This window comes from Armigeres subalbatus, chromosome 2 (assembly GCF_024139115.2).
Source record: "Armigeres subalbatus isolate Guangzhou_Male chromosome 2, GZ_Asu_2, whole genome shotgun sequence".
In the NCBI taxonomy this organism is placed as follows: domain Eukaryota; kingdom Metazoa; phylum Arthropoda; class Insecta; order Diptera; family Culicidae; genus Armigeres; species Armigeres subalbatus.
This window is the reverse complement of record NC_085140.1, coordinates 351,644,829-351,662,096: the sequence shown is the minus strand read 5'-3', so window position 1 is coordinate 351,662,096 and position 17,268 is coordinate 351,644,829. Positions and strand designations below refer to the sequence as shown.

At 40.5% G+C, this 17,268-nt stretch overlaps 1 protein-coding gene across 1 annotated transcript in view; it reads left to right on the top strand.

Annotated features, from left to right (window-relative positions):
• LOC134210045 (chaoptin) overlaps positions 1-16,555 on the top strand; it is a 72,220-nt gene extending 55,665 nt beyond the window's left edge. The window contains exon 4 of the mRNA XM_062686068.1: positions 15,795-16,555. Within this exon, the coding sequence (XP_062542052.1) occupies positions 15,795-15,989 (195 nt within the window). The 3' untranslated portion in view covers positions 15,990-16,555. The remainder of the gene's footprint in view (positions 1-15,794) is intronic.
• Positions 16,556-17,268: the final 713 nt, after the last annotated feature.

The window sequence follows — 17,268 nt, the reverse complement described above, 5'->3', positions numbered from 1 at the left end:
TTTGAATGTTTGGGCAAAACTTTAGTGCGGGTTTAAATAATTTAATTATGTCGGGTCGGGTTTACAAATGTAAAAATTCTCGGGCACGGGTCGGGATCGGGTTTAATAAAAATTCTTATTCCTGGTTCGGGTCTGGTCCGGGTTTGAAGGAAATTTACAAATCGGCTTCGGATCGGGTTTGGCTTCGCAAAATGTGAAACCCAACCATCTCTAGGGCAGACGCATCCATTCAAAGTAGGCATTATGTTTTCCCTTTACCGGGCAGATGCGTTAATTCATAGAAGGGACTACCACCTTTCTTTTCTTTATACCGAGCAAACGTGTCTGTTTCAAGAAGGCATTGTTTACTCACTTTGCATTAAGGTTCCCCCAAACACACGCGACGCGACAGTCGCGATGCGATTCTATCTCTTGGCGACAGCGATTCTGTTGCCGTTAGTATGGAAGCGTAAATCAAACATTGCCTGTAGCGACCCAACGATAGAATCGCGGCGATGAAATCGCTTAGGTCTGGGGGAGCCTTTATACCGACTGGATGCGGTCATTCAAAGAAAGCATTACCTGCGTTCATTAATTAAATCGCAATCTAAAAGAATTTAGCCAGGATTGTTTGTAATTAAGCAGAAATCAAAAATATTTCAATGATAATTGAGGGGGTCAAACGCAAAGGGGTGTAAGTGACAAAAAGTTGGTTTTGAGAAAAATGGGTGCAAAGTTTTGACGTAAACTACGTCTAAGGGAAAGACTCGGATACAGGGTGACAAAAGAAAATTTCCAAATTCGAGACCGTCACGAAATCTTGTAAGATTTTGAACTTTAATAGCGTCTTTATCTTCCGATGGATTTTTTAGATTTATATATCAATCGACTCGGAAATTCTCTACCAATTTGTCAATTATATAGAAACTTTGGGTTATGAACGTTAAAATCGGGTATCGGATCATTTTGGCAGCACCCTCTTGTCTTGTCCGCAAGAATCTCGTTTCGGCCGTCGCCGTTCAGTGCGGTAGGGTTTTGGACTCTGCTTTTTGTGCGGTGTTTCGCACAAAAAGTAGAACAATGGAGCCGGACCACAGACCGCGGTCGAAACAAATGTAAATAACAAAAATGCGTAATGTAGTGCATGGTGTATAAAAAGTGATGCAGATAGGGGTTATCATGGGATCAATTGTTATCAATGCCAATGCCCTTGCTAGTAATGCAATCATCGCAATGTAATTGCACAAACATGTTTATATTTAAAAACGACTTTGGAAAAATGTTGAGCATTTTTTTGCAAACTAAAAACTAATAAGGCCGTTACACATATTTATTGAAAATTATGGTTTAGGCATGGTCAAGGTCTACTGGTCTCCGCAAAGTCAAGGAGGAGGGGGTAATCTTCTTCTTCTTCTACTGAATTGAGCGAGAATAAATCAGAGAATAAATCAATTATAGACGAAACAAAGTTCGTCGGGTCTGCTAGAAAAATAAATAAATATTAAAATGTTAAAAAAAAATTCGAAAAAATCCTCGGATTTGTTAAAGAATGTTTTCAATATTCTCAAAATTCAACTCAATTTTTTTTGTTCCCCCTCAAATTGTTATTTTTTGAGCAAAACAATCCGAAGGGGGGGGGGGGGAGACTTATTAAAGATATTTATATCGGCCTAATAATATTTTGTCCAATTAAATGCGCGCCTGAATCAGAAGGATTTAACTTTGATTCAGGAAGTGTGAATGTGAATGTGAAAAACAAGACAAAAGCTTCGGAACGCACACGTTCTTGAAACGGGCTATATGAGTTACAATAGAGTCAGTGGCGTAGCCAGAAAATTGGTCTGGGGGGGGTTTTCTGAACATTTTTTTTTCGAAAAAAAAAATTTCTTCTAAAAGTGTTGTCTCTGGGGGGGGTTTTATGTCCAAAACCACCCCCGTGGCTACGCCACTGAATAGAGTTATCACCTTCTTGATCCCTGATTCAAAAGTCTTGCAATGATATTAAAAAAAAGGGTGGCACGAATATTTTACTCCCTAGTGACACTCAGTCTTGGTAGAATCATACTCAAATCTGAATCATCGAGGTTTCATGCACAAGCTAACTCGCCTGCGATTCTGTAGGGCGAGAATAGCGCTTGAGTTTCTCGGCCAGAATCGCATCGCTTCGCTCACTCAACGAAAAATGATTCGTTCTAAAAAGCGTCAACACGCAATCGAGGCGTATGTTTTGTTTAAATGTGCAATTATTAGCCGTTGTTTTAGACGAAAAACAGTTAATTCAATGCATTCATCAATGAAGAATACGTAAATATCATGCAATGATGCAAATTGTGATTAGAATCATGAGCAAATCTCTAGGCCATGATTCTGATGGGATTTGACTCACGCATGGTTTGAATCGCCGATGAGATTTGAGATTTTGAGATTTTACCAACACTGGTGACACTGCCAGACAGTGGGAGTTAGATTGTAATAACACACACACCCTCTTTTCCCGTCCGTAATTAATTGGGTTTTGGTACATGATTGACATTTGATGTGATGCACGAAAAACAAGATATGTCTATGATTGGAATGTTTCTGAATAATAAATGTTGCAAACGGAAAAGAGGATGATCCCCTAGAGCTTTTTCTATTGAAATATTTCATCGAATGCTTCAAATCCAAATGTAGGCAATTCGGATCCAAGAAAGGCATCATTACCACTGAGGAATAAATTTGGGTTTTCATAGTAAATTTTTCAAACAATTGTCGTAACCAACAATTTTCATATCTTAAGATACGTTATTTTTGTTCGAAACCAGTGACATAAGTAATCAAATGAATTTTCTAAAAATATTCATGCATGATGGCACTATTTTAATATTTTTTCTCTTCATACAAATTGTAGGGGAGATAAAAAAATTACTAATTTTCTGTGAATTTTCACATTTTTGATAAACATCGTACAGCCTATATCAACATATTGCCGCAAAGCTTGAGAACCAAAGTATTTTTTGCTGTAGTCAGCCCAATTTTGACCAAAATGTCACTTACGCCCCTCTGCTTCTAACCCCCTCAATTATTCTAACTGAATTCCGCCAAATGGCATTCCGCGGAATGATGTTCGGTTAATAGGTACCTATTCGGCCAAATGTCCTATGTGGTCAAATGTCCTGTTTGGCCAAATGTCCTATTCGGCCAAATGTCCTATTTAGCTAAATGTCCTGTTCGACCAAATGATTTTCGGCCTAGTGTTCTATGACTTCCTCCGGAAGTTCCTTCCAGGAATACCTCCGGAAGTTTCCTCCAGGAATTCCTCCGAAAGTTTGCTCCGAAAGTTCCCCTCCAGGAATTCCTCCGGAAGTTCCCTCCAGGAATTCCTCCGGAAGTTCCCTCCAGGAATTTCTCCTGAAGTTCTCTCCAGGAATTCCTCCGAAAGTTCCCTCCAGGAATTCTTCCGGAAGTTCCCTCCAGGAATTCCTCCAGAAGTTCCCTCCAGGAATTCCTTCAGAACTCTGCTCCAAGAATTCCTTCGGAATTTCTCTCCAGGAATTCCTCCGGAACTCCCCTCCAAAAATTCCTCCTTAAGTTCTTTCCATGAATTCCTCCTGAAGTTCCCTCCAGGAATTCCTCCGGAAGTTCCCTCCAGGACCACCCAAATTACCCTTTCGGCTTGATGTTCTGTTTGGCTAAATGGTACATTTGGCCAAACAACTTTCGGCCACTGGGCCGGCAGCCACCAGAGGCGGCGTGAGTCGTCGTGGGCTATTTCCATACATGAAAAATTCTCCGGATTTTTCCGGAAGCTTCCAAAAGCTCCCCCGGAAATTCCCCAGGAGTTTCTGAAGAGGTTCATCCAAAGATTCTTCCGGAAGAACTCGGATTCTTACTCCAACAGTTCCTCCAGCAATTTCTCTGAAAGTTCTTTAAGCAATTCTTCCAGAACTTTCTCCAGCAATACATCCGAAAGCTCCTCCAGGAATTTCTCCGGAAGTTCCCTCCAGGAATAACTTCCCTCCAGGAATTCCACCGGAACTTCCCTCCAGGAATTCATCCGGAACTTCCCTCCAAAAATTCCTCCGAAAGTTTCCTCCAGGAATTCCTCCGAAAGTTCCCTTCATTCCTCCGGAAATTCACATTGAAATTTCATTAGATTTTTCCCACAGAATCAAGAACTTTCCATAAATTACTTCGCTCTACGGAAATTATTTTTCAATTACTTGAGAAATTCAAATGGATTTCTAGCGGTAATTCCTTTAGAAATATCTCCAGAGATTCTTGAGATTCGTTTTTAGAATCTTTAATTATCACGCCGATAGAAGTCGAAGGTATTTCCAATGCCTTTTGGAAAATACACAATTACCTCCTTCTTGGGAAACATCAGAAACTGTTTCTTTCCACAACGCTAAAGCATATTAAAACAGGAGGTGATGAACAATTTTATGTGGTGGAAGGATTTGATTGCCTGCAGTACTGCCGCTAACCGCAAGTCGAGCACATCTGTATATGGAGGCCCATACACAGATGTGCTCGACTTGCGGTTAGCGGCAGAGTATACGAAATGGAAAATAGGCAAGTATCATCTAAAGACCGGAAGGGAAGAAGCCATCATCAATATTGAACGAACTGCGACGCAGCGAATTCAAAATAAGAAGATGATAGGAACTAGCAGAAAGGTACCCTGCATTGCAAAAGTTCGGAACATTTGCTTTTCAAATGTCATTTTTTACAGTACCTCGGTCTAGATCGGATTATTCATGATCCTTCTACATTTCTTCATAACGCATTAGCTTTTCGCATTTTCGTTTTGTTCAAATTATCCCAAAGCAAATATCTGTCATTCTTCATATATTAACACAGCAGAACCGAAGCTGAATCGATTTGTGAGAAAATGTTGCAAATCGGTCAGCCCGTTCGTTCAGCCCTCGAAGGAAATGCAAACCCATTTTTATATATATATACATATATATATAGAGATATGAGGGCCAAAAATCTTTTAAACTATTATAACGTTTTTAATCCTGAAGATTATTTAAAGCTTTCTAGGAAGTACGCAATTGACGTCCTTGACAAAGTATTTCAGGAAAACTTACGCTACAAGTTCTGTGATGACACAAACTTTATATGTTGAAAATTGGAAAATATTTTTAAATCCTTTTTAGGTTGATTAATTATGTGGCTGATTACTTCAAAAGAAGCGTAATAATTGTTTTGATATATGATGAAGATCTTTAAAGAATGAATTTAATGGCATGGTAAAAACTCAACTGATGATTCTGAGAATAATTCTATTAATTTCGAATAAATCCGTCTTCCAGTCGAATTACCAGCCCAATCAAAAATTTGCAACTCATTGTTCGCCAATTCCAACGATCGTCTTTCCACGCAACTAAAATGCAAAATCGATATTTTCTCCAATTTTCATCGCACGGAGGATGTAAATTTCATCATTACCGGCAGCTGCTGACATCCGTACCAGCAGCGGGAGAGCAATTAGACGGCCCATAAAATGATTTCACTAATCCGTCGACATCGTTTCACTTCCTCGCTTCAATATACCACATAATGAAGAACTTAATAATAGCTTTAACGTTTAACCTCAGGTGTTCTTTAGCCTCGCCTAGCACTTTCATCACTTCCTACGATTCGGGTGAAGCTTTCCTTCTTTTAGTCACCGTAAGTTGTGAACAGAAGAGCAAAACATTTATGACTTTATTCACGGGCGTATCCTATGTAGGACGATGCGTGAGTACAATATTATCCTGGTTGCGGATTCGGTTTAGGAAATTTTCAGCTGGAACTTCGGTAAAAGCAATGAATTTCATTCACAGGAAATTACGGCGTTTTTGTTACCTACATTTTTGAGGAACTGACTTTTTCAGTTTACTGATTTAGCAGCGCCAACGAATTTTTCATTACGTCTCAAAAATAAAGTCAAAAATAGGCCACAAAAGATAATATTTTCAGGAAATTAGGAGTTGGAAATGATGAAGAAATCATTCCTAGCTACCTCCATGAATGTCTTCTTCTATACGTAAGCCTATTAAATGAATCGTTTAGACGCCACTTTTTTTCCTCCAAGATTGTTGTCATTGGTAGGCGCCATAAAGCTTCTAATTATCCCCTCTTTAATCGGCCTACATTTTCCAGAGTTTCAATGTCACAGTAAACTCAACGTTGAATGAAAAGACCTCTCGAAGAAAACGTCAAAGCAAAGACACGCGTAATTCAGATAATGACAATCGTCGTCCGATTTAAGTACCGCTGCTAACAATGTGATTCCACGAGCAGGCAAAATCGCTACCGTCTGGCGAGGGATATCCGTGGGTGCCCAAATGCGTGACATCAAACCTATTGTTGTATCATTTTCCAATTTCTAGAAAACTTTTTGTCTCAACATTTGGCGGGGATACACACGCGAAGCAGCACGATAGAAACCAATCGGAAAATGGAACCAGTCGTTCCGGAACTTTGCTTCTGGTGTTTCGTTAAGGCCAAGGCTTGGAAATGTCACACGGCCCTCCTTCAATGCCGACGACGACGAAGACGACGTCTGACAAATTAGGGAGCGGAAAGAGCTAATGTGACAGCGAAAATGTTCGAGGATGGTGAGACTGGAATTTCCCGACAATAAAATGGCAAACGAATGTCACATTATAAGCTGTTTATGACGGTCTATGAGAGCTAAATTTGACGATGGTTTCGTCTGCCGGTCGGTGGGTGGGGGAAATGGGACTCGCTTGATGCCTGTCAGGTTTGAAAGTAGCACGGCATCTGGAGTTTGGCTTTGATGGTTCTGATTCGAAGTTATGTGATTGTGAGCAACAAGTGACACGGCTTGAAACGACTTCAATCATGTAAGAATGGAAAGATAATTAATATATTTCTAGAAATATATCTCAATAATATACCTGCATATGAAAATCAATTTATCAATAAAATGGAGGAATTTTCGTGAACAAATAAAATAGCAATAATATCGGGGAGTTCTCCGATAAACAATAAGTATTTCTATGGAGGGAGTCATTATTAGGTAAATGCTCAATTTACGCTTTATATTGATTTATTATGGGGGGTCCCGTAGCGTAGTTGGCTACACGTCCGCCTTACAAGCGAATGGTCATGGGTTCGATTCCCAGCTTCTCCACCAAAACCCTCGTCTGTCACCAGATGTGCAGCCTATGCGTTGGCGTATTGGGGTGCGCGCCTTAACCTCACGGCTGCCTGATGACGACTGACAATTTGTTCTTCTCGGAGGCCTTCCTCCAACGTTACCCGGATAAATGGCAATCGAACAATGCAACGATCATTGGATGCACGACATGGACAAAATGGACACAATGGACTCACGATGAGATGGACCAGCAACGACAACAACAATGAATAATGGAGAAATCTAAAAATAGATTCTGTGTGGATTCTGCGGATTCTGGCTGCAGAATACCACAGTAGATGTCGGCACAGTAGCGGTTAAGTAACACAGAGTGCCTACCAAATAAAGAAAGGAAAAAAAAAATGATTTATAATTTTCGCTTTTTTAATTGTGTATTGAAAATATAGGAGTTTTTTAAGGGTTTATTCCCAAATGGATGTTAAGTTTTCCCGTTAACATTGAGATCAAAGGCGTGTAGGATGACTAATCTAGAAATCCATTATAGGTACTTGCCACACAATATATAACCTTGCGAAAAGCTTTAAATTAATTACTGTAAGTAGGTAAGATTGAAAATGGAGCCATTCAAGAGGAATTAGGGGAAAATAAATTGGCATGGGTTTCTTTAAAAAAAATCATGAAGGCGGGAAAGGGCCGTTTGGCCGAAATTCATCAGGTCGTAGGCCATTTATATCATGATTTTTTGAAACGACGTATATCGAGACTTGACACTGAAGACGACCACACAGTTGCGGTCGAAATACGTATCTTCAAAGATAACAAAACGTAGTGGAATTAAATGGAAAGTACTAAACTCGTTTTAAACGGTTGAATACATTCCACTAAAAAGAGCTTAAAATATGTTTTCCGATGTAAATATTAGTATGACTTTGTAATAATCGAAAAAGGATGTAAACAAAGCAAAGCTGGACATTCGAAGTTTTCAAAAAGCAGGCGAGAAAGTCGGCCGAAATTTTTTTAGCCGAACAGGTCATTGGCTACAAAAGTTGGTTGCCGAATACGCTTTTTGTCGGAATTGCCGTTTGGCCGAAAAGGTTGTTTAACAGAAAGAGCAGTTTGGCCGAAACTAATTGACCAAAAACCGACTTTTCATTGTGAGAAGGGAGAAGTGAGATGTGAGACAGCCAAACGGCATTTTCGGTTCAATAATATGCTAGGTGCTAAGCCAAACGACGTTCGGCCGTATGTCGCTTTCAGTCAAATGACATTATTCGGAGTCACTTTCCATCTAAGCAACTGACTATTAGACTGATCTCTATATTAGACTGGCACATACCACTCATCTCCTTGCTTTAAAAAAATCTGTGAATCCACACATGCTTTACTCTGAATTTTTCTATATTTGGGAATTAGGCAAGTTTAATATAATACTTTGGGACACACAAGATTTAAAAAAAAGTCACACAAAGATACTAAGAGCTCAAAAACTGCTATAAACCGCTGTTGCTTTAGAGAATTATCCTTTGTTCATTGCCAATGAACATTCTTTCCCAAAAAAAAGCTATATTAGAGGAATCGCATTTCTTCATGATTATAACCTTTAATTCGACAGGTTGACTAAGATACATCTACTGAATTAGCTTTTAAGGTTTCTGATTATACCAACAATAAATATAAAGCGCATCACTACGAATGACAAGCCAAAGAATCTCCATCCATATTCCGTTCTTCAAAATAATTTCTTCAACTTGCCTCTAACATTTACTGCACAAATACTACATTATTAAGGCCATTTTTCTGTGTGTCTTTTGGGCACTCCACAAACAAATTCCACAAACAGAAGAACATACTTTCATATTCGATCAAATTGCGGGTGTCCACAACACTTGTACTGTTTTACCTTCCTTCGACGCTGGATTGTTATCAATCTGAGCTACAATAATGCTGTTCTTCTTGGGAGCGTCCTACCATCCAGAATAATGAACATTACCTAAATTTTAAAATTCATTTGGCGTCTCATCAAAAACGCATTGTGATAATTTCAATCCACAATAACAGTATTCGCCTTGCGGGCGTCCCACCAACGTAAAGAAAGTAACTTCGATTCTTGGTTAAGGCACAGTGCATCTCACCACGCCTTTTGATCCATAATGACACAATTCTTCTTGTGGGAGTTTTACCATAAGAGCGAGGAAACCATTTCGGTACTTAATCATGTCGCATAGAAAGAAAAGTTATCCTAGTCCGGATTCAGGAGAAGATCGATGCGACTTTCCGGCGGCAGCAGGCCGTATTCCGTCCCGGAAGATCCTGTGTGGACCATACTGTCACGATCCATATCATTCTGGAGCAGGACAACGTATTCCAAGAGTCCCTTAACTAGGTATTCATTGACTACGAAAAAGGTTTCGACCGTCTCAAACACGAGAATATTTGGGCGCCCTAAGACGCAAGGGAATTTCTGAGAAAATCATCGGCCTCATCGAGGCACAGTACGAGGCCTTAAGGTGTAGAGTGCTGCACAATGGGGTCTTGTCCGACCCTATCCGGGTCGTAGCTGGTATGAGGCAAGGATGTATTCTATCACCGTTACTGTTCCTCATCGTAATCGATGAGATTTTGGTAGATGCGATTGACCGTGAACCCAACCGCGGGCTATTATGGCAGCCTATAACCATGGAGCACATAAACGACTTCAAATTGGCTGATGACGTTGCACTCCTCGCTCAACGGCGCTCTGATATGCAGAGTAAGCTCAACGACCTTGCCGACGACTCAACGACGCTCCTCTTCGGCATGCTAAGTAATCAACGTCAACAATACCAAATCGTTGGATGTGAACACGGTGATTCCTTCCAGTTTCACAGTGGTCGGGCAACCAGTGGAGAATGTTGAAAGCTTCCAATATTTTGGTAGCCAAATGGTGTCAGACGGCGGTACCAAGATCGACATAGGCGCACGTATCAAGAAAGCAAGGGCTGCCTTTGCGAGCTTAAGAAATATTTGGAAAAACAGGCAGATAAGTGAACGCACCAAAATACGAATTTTTAACTCTAATGTGAAATCTGTGCTGTTATAAGCTAGCGAAACACGGTGTGTATCAGTGGAGAATACTCAACGGCTGCAGGTGGTCATCAACAGATGCCTGCGGTATATAATTCGGGCCTGGTGGTCTCACAACTGGATCTCAAACAATAAGCTCCATCGTCGTTGTCACCAGAGGCCGATAGCAACAGAAATTCGGGATCGGAAGTGGGACGGAAACGAAATCTGTAAACAAGCATTAGACTGGGACCCAGCGGGACATCGCAGCAGAGGCAGACCCAAAGGTTCAGGGCGGCGGAGCCTCAATATAGAAATAAAAGAAGTCGACCGAAATCTAACATGGCAACAGAATAAAGCGATAGCTGGCCAACGCTCAGGATCTTTCAAATCGCCCCTTTGCACCACCGGAGGTGCACAGGATCAATGAGTAAGTAATAGCATTCCGGTGTCTCATTATGCCTAGTTTTGATCAATCTGATTCGTAATAGCACTATTCTCCATGCGGGAGTCATACCAATGCAGAGAATGAAACTGCGGTATTTGATCATACTTAATGCATTCGGTCGTCCCACTATGCAGAATGGTGACCGACTGGATTCACAATATCATTATTCTACTTGTGGAAGTCTAGATTCAAATATACCGCCATACAAGTTTGATCACATAATCAAACTTAATATCAGCGTTGGTAAAACCGTTAGCACTGGCATGTAAGTGTCCGCAAGCAGACTCCACCAATACGACCGTGTGCCGCTTAGAGCGCACTAGCCCAAGTTCTATTGATGGGTGGGACTCTAAACAGACCAGACACGGCGGTACTCCGGCGCTGCAGCTACGAGTAGGTTCTCTTCTAGATGACTGAAGGGAAATTAGATTCGCCAGTGCACTTCAACAGCTGCGCTAGGCTCGGGGCCGCCGGGTCAAATAAATGACTGGTATGACGGTGAATATGATCCATTAGTAGAGGATAAGGGGCAAGCCAGAATAAGCGCGTTTACTCTAGCTTGCCCCTAAGAATGCAGCATGGGGAAGACTACTACAACACCGTTCGAGGGCGAACAGATAAAACACGATTTTAGGAGATTAATGCACCAGCAGGATGATTTAGAGACGATGAAGCAACGTAGCAACTGTTCCGCCGTAATAACGCACGAAAGTTCGAATTTGTGACAAAAGGTCGAAAGACAAAAGGTCGAAAGGACAAACGGTCGACAGACAGAAGGTCGAAAGAGACAAAAGGTCGAAAAAGACAAAATGTTGAAAAGGAAAAAGGTCGAAAAGGACAAAATATTGCAATCTTTTGTTTTTTTCAACCTTTTGTCTCGTTTGACGAAAGTTCAATGAGAAATTGAATCCTTTACGTAAGGGCCACGTGCCACAGCTGTACATGTGTAAGGGCATAAATGAAAACTTTCTTACCAACAAACCTGAGGTAATTCAAAGGGAGCGGCAGAACTGAAAAAAGCTCCTGAATGGCAATACAGCATTGCATTTCCAAGAAATCCAGGAGGAAATTAGCCAGCCAAAAAAAAGAAGCCCTTGGGGTTGACCAACTACCAGGAGAGTTAATTAAACACATTGGTGATGCACAGACAAGAGTGCTGCTCCTGGTAATGACCAATATTTGGAAGGAGTTTCGGCCGGGGAAGTCAGAATGAATTCCTGGGGGAATTAAGAATTAATTCCGGGGGAATTTAGAATGAATTCCGGGGGGAATTCAAAATGAATTCCGGGGGAATTCAGAATGAATACCGGGGGGAATTCCGGGAGGAATTCAGAATGAATTCCGGGGGGAATTCAGAATGAATTCCGGGGGGAATTCAGAATGAATTCCGGGGGGAATTCAGAATGAATTCCGGGGGGAATTCAGAATGAATTCCGGGGGGAATTCAGAATGAATGCCGGGGGGAATTCAGAATGAATGCCGGGGGGAATTCAGAATGAATTCCGGGGGGAATTCAGAATGAATGCCGGGGGGAATTCAGAATGAATGCCGGGGGGAATTCAGAATGAATTCCGGGGGGAATTCAGAATGAATTCCGGGGGGAATTCAGAATGAATTCCGGGGGGAATTCAGAATGAATTCCGGGGGGAATTCAGAATGAATTCCGGGGGGAATTCAGAATGAATTCGGGTGGGAATTCAGAATGAATCTGGGGAAATTCAGAATGAATCTGGGAATTCAGAATGAATCTGGGAATTCAGAATGAATCTGGGAATTCAGAATGAATTCCTGGGGAATTCAGAATGAATTCCTGGAATTCAGAATGAATTCCTGAAATTCAGAATGAATTCCTGAAATTCAGAATGAATTCTGGAAATTCAGAATGAATTCCTGGGGAATTCAGAATGAATTCCTGAAATTCAGAATGAATTCCTGGGAATTCAGAATGAATTCTGGGAATTCAGAATGAATTCTGGGAATTCAGAATGAATTCCTGGGGAATTCAGAATGAATTCTGGGGAATTCAGAATGAATTCCTGGGGGAATTCAGAATGAATTCCTGGGGGAATTCAGAATGAATTCCTTTGGGAATTCAGAATGAATTCCTTTGGGAATTCAGAATGAATTCCTGGGGGAATTCAGAATGAATTCCTGGGGGAATTCAGAATGAATTCCTGGGGGAATTCAGAATGAATTCCTGGGGGAATTCAGAATGAATTCCTGGAGGAATTCAGAATGAATTCCTGGAGGAATTCAGAATGAATTCCGGGGGGGATTCCGAATGAATTTCGGGGGAATTCCGAATGAATTTCGGGGGAATTCCGAATGAATTTCGGGGGAATTCAGAATGAATTCCGGGGGGAATTCAGAATGAATTCCGGGGGGAATTCAAAATGAATTCCGGGGGGAATTCAGAATGAATTCCGGGGGGAATTCAGAATGAAATCGGGTGGGAATTCAGAATGACCTGGGGAATTCAGAATGAATTCCTGGGGAATTCAGAATGATTCCTGGGGAATTCAGAATGAATTCCTGGGAATTCAGAATGAATTCTGGGGAATTCAGAATGAATTCCGGGGAATTCAGAATGAATTCCTGGGGAATTCAGAATGAATTCAGGGAATTCAGAATGAATTCGGGGAATTCAGAATGAATTCCGGGGAATTCAGAATGAATTCGGGAATTCAGAATGAATTCCTGGGGAAATTCAGAATGAATTCCTGGGGAATTCAGAATGAATTCCTGGGGAATTCAGAATGAATTCCTGGGGAATTCAGAATGAATTCTGGGGAATTCAGAATGAATTCCTGTAAATTCAGAATGAATTCCTGGGGAAATTCAGAATGAATTCCTGGGGGAATTCAGAATGATTTCCTGGGGGTATTCTGAATGAATTCCTGGGGAATTCAGAATGAATTCCTGGGAAATTCAGAATGAATTCCTGGGAAATTCAGAATGAATTCCTGGGAAATTCAGAATGAATTCCTGGGAAATCAGAATGAATTCTGGGAAATTCAGAATGAATTCCTGGGAATTCAGAATGAATTCCTGGGAATTCAGAATGAATTCCTGGGGAATTCAGAATGAATTCCTGGGGAAATTCAGAATGAATTCCTGGGAATTCAGAATGAATTCCTGAAATTCAGAATGAATTCCTGGGGAAATTCAGAATGAATTCCTGGGGAATTCAGAATGAATTCCTGAAATTCAGAATGAATTCCTGGGAATTCAGAATGAATTCCTGGGGAATTCAGAATGAATTCCTGGGGAATTCAGAATGAATTCCTGGGGAATTCAGAATGAATTCCTGGGGAATTCAGAATGAATTCCTGGGGAATTCAGAATGAATTCCTGGGAATTCAGAATGAATTCCTGAATTCAGAATGAATTCCTGGGAATTCAGAATGAATTCCTGGGGAATTCAGAATGAATTCCTGGGGAATTCAGAATGAATTCCTGGGAATTCAGAATGAATTCCTGGGGAATTCAGAATGAATTCTGGGGAATTCAGAATGAATTCCTGGGGAAATTCAGAATGAATTCCTGGGAATTCAGAATGAATTCCTGGGAATTCAGAATGAATTCCTGGGAATTCAGAATGAATTCCTGGGGAATTCAGAATGAATTCCTGGGGAATTCAGAATGAATTCCTGGAAATTCAGAATGAATTCCTGGGGAATTCAGAATGAATTCTGGGGAATTCAGAATGAATTCCTGGGGAATTCAGAATGAATTCCTGGGGAATTCAGAATGAATTCCTGAAATTCAGAATGAATTCCTGAAATTCAGAATGAATTCCTGAAATTCAGAATGAATTCCTGGGGAATTCAGAATGAATTCTGGGGAATTCAGAATGAATTCTGAAATTCAGAATGAATTCCTGGGGAAATTCAGAATGAATTCCTGGGAATTCAGAATGAATTCCTGGGGAATTCAGAATGAATTCCTGGGAATTCAGAATGAATTCTGGGAATTCAGAATGAATTCCTGGGGAATTCAGAATGAATTCCTGGGAATTCAGAATGAATTCTTGGAAGAATTCAGAATGAATTCCTGGGGGATTTCAGAATGAATTCCTGGGGAATTCAGAATGAAATCCTGAGGGATCTCAGAATGAATTCCGGGGGAAATTCAGAATGAATTCCTGGGGGATTCAGAATGAATTCCTGGGGGAATTCAGAATGAATTCCTGGGAATTCAGAATGAATTCCTGGGGGAATTCAGAATGAATTCTGGGAATTCAGAATGAATTCCTGGGGGAATTCAGAATGAATTCCTGGGGGAATTCAGAATGAATTCCTGGGAGAATTCAGAATGAATTCCTGGGAGAATTCAGAATGAATTCCTGGAGGAATTCAGAATGAATTCCTGGAGGAATTCAGAATGAATTCCTGGAGGAATTCAGAATGAATTTCTGGAGGAATTCAGAATGAATTCCTGGAGGTATTCAGAATGAATTCCTGGAGGAATTCAGAATGAATTCTTGGAGGAATTCCTGCTGGAGGAATACAGAATGAATACCTGCGGGAATTTAGAATGAATACCTGGGGGATTTCAGAATCAATCTCTGTGGAAAATCAGAAATTCGGAATGAACTCCTTGGTGATTCTCACAGGATTTCTTGAAGAAATTCTACCTAGAGTTTCTCCAGGAATTCCTCCTGAAGCTCCTTTGGGATTCATCACTCAACTCAAGTGGATTTCCTTCAAGGATAAGTGAGTGACTTCTGCATTACCTTTTGGATTCAATCCCTAATTAAAAGCTATTAATTTTGTATGTGCCCAGCTTTTATTCATATTTTAGTAATATGTAATGGTAATTTTGGCTTACTTTTTGTAATTTACTTCACAGGATTTTTAATTCATTTGTAATCTTGACGATGAAAAATTAATTCAAGGTGCTAAAACGTCTGTGTTCGGAATATGAGTCATATTCGGAATTGGAGTCAAACCGATATGTAGTACGTAAGGGTTGAGAAATGAAAAAAAAATCTATTGATGAATACCGTTTAGGTATCAAATGTTTTCAAAGAACTTCAATTGGATTTTGTAGTTTTCCACCTGCTTCAGCAGAGGAGGTTGCATCGCAAGAAACAATTTATATCGCAGCATTTTGTTTCCATCCGCATCACTTTCCGAAACTAGCAATTCCTTAACCAACCGCAATAACTCTGGTACATGCCCGCTCCTGACAACACATTTTTCTTTTTATTTCTCCCTCTATTTGCAGCGGGCGAAACGGAGCACCTGCACGGACCCGCTGACCGGCCGGCGGTTACCTTTCCTGGAGATGTTCCCGGAGGATTTGCTGTGCCACGCGAGTGCCCTCAGCAGTTTGGCGCTCAAGCTGCGCTTCCGCTTTATGATCATCTGCCTGAACGTGCTGCTAATAGTCGTACATAAATCTAGGATTCTGATATTTTAATGCTCCGGTTCCGCTCGCAAATCCCGACCCAGCCCAACCACCAGCAGCAAGCCACCTACAACACCGTCATGAAGCATCCTCGTTTGTGGGTCCACGTGGAGGGAAGACGAAAAGCAGCTTCTTTTTATGTGCCTCGACCGGCAGTAATTTCTTACTTCTCGTGAGGGCCTGGAGAGGCGGTCAGTCAAGTGATGCGGATTAGAATGTATTCCTACAATTTGCCGTTAAAATGTGGTGCACGGAGGTAAGACAGTGCAGCAAAAGGGCGTGAACGAGAGAATAGCAGATATACATATGAGGCCATGTGTGAATAGCAAATTTCTGATTGCTGCAATATTGTGGGATAAGTTCGTTGTATATAATAGGGAAATATTTTTTTTAATCGACTAAAAGGTCCAAATTAGTGTTATATAACTCCTTTTCTCGAAAGTTGTTGGAAATCAATGATAACAAGAAAAACAGCACAATGGAAAATTGAAATGCTTTGGTAAAATTCAATAACTCAAACGAAACCGAAATGTTTTACAAATCAATAAACAATCATGGTCCTACAATTTTGTTGGTACAGTGGGTCCACTCAACCGGTGATTGTTAGAATTTCTATCAATCCTGTATAAAAACCTACAAAATCTGTAAAAGAACTGGGCATGTGCGAAAATGCTAGCTTCTTATGCAAATAATGTTTGAGACCTCAGAGTTTTGCAAGCTTTTCTTACAATATTCGTTTGTAAGCTAACATTTTATGTATGAGAATCTAACAATTTCGTAAGTGCCCAGTTCTTTAACTGGTTTTGGTAAGTTCTAATACAGACTTATACAGAAAATCTAACAGTCGCTGGTTGGGTGATGTGATCTACTTCCACCCTGTGTCGGCAAACTTTAGTTCAATTGAAAAAAGATAGCAGATATCCTTATTACACACAGAAATCATTAGTCCCTATCCAGTGTGAATGAACTTACTTTAAACTGCAATAATGTTTTTTGCAAATGCATTTTTCAGCGATCTGCTGAGTTTATGAATTTTGTCCGAGTATGTCATTACTCCCATTGTGAACCCCTCGAGAGATTTGCAGAAAGCATGTACCAAAGCCAACCTTTGTATAAGTGAGTAAGTTTGCGATTTGTTTCCCTGAATAGAAGAACGATTAGATAAGAGAAGCTCTTAAAATGTGATAAACGGACGATTTGCTATAAAAATCCAAACTTATAAAACCGAAATAAAAATAAACAATCAATAAAATTGTATTCAACGGAAAAACGAGGAAACTTTTTCCTCCAC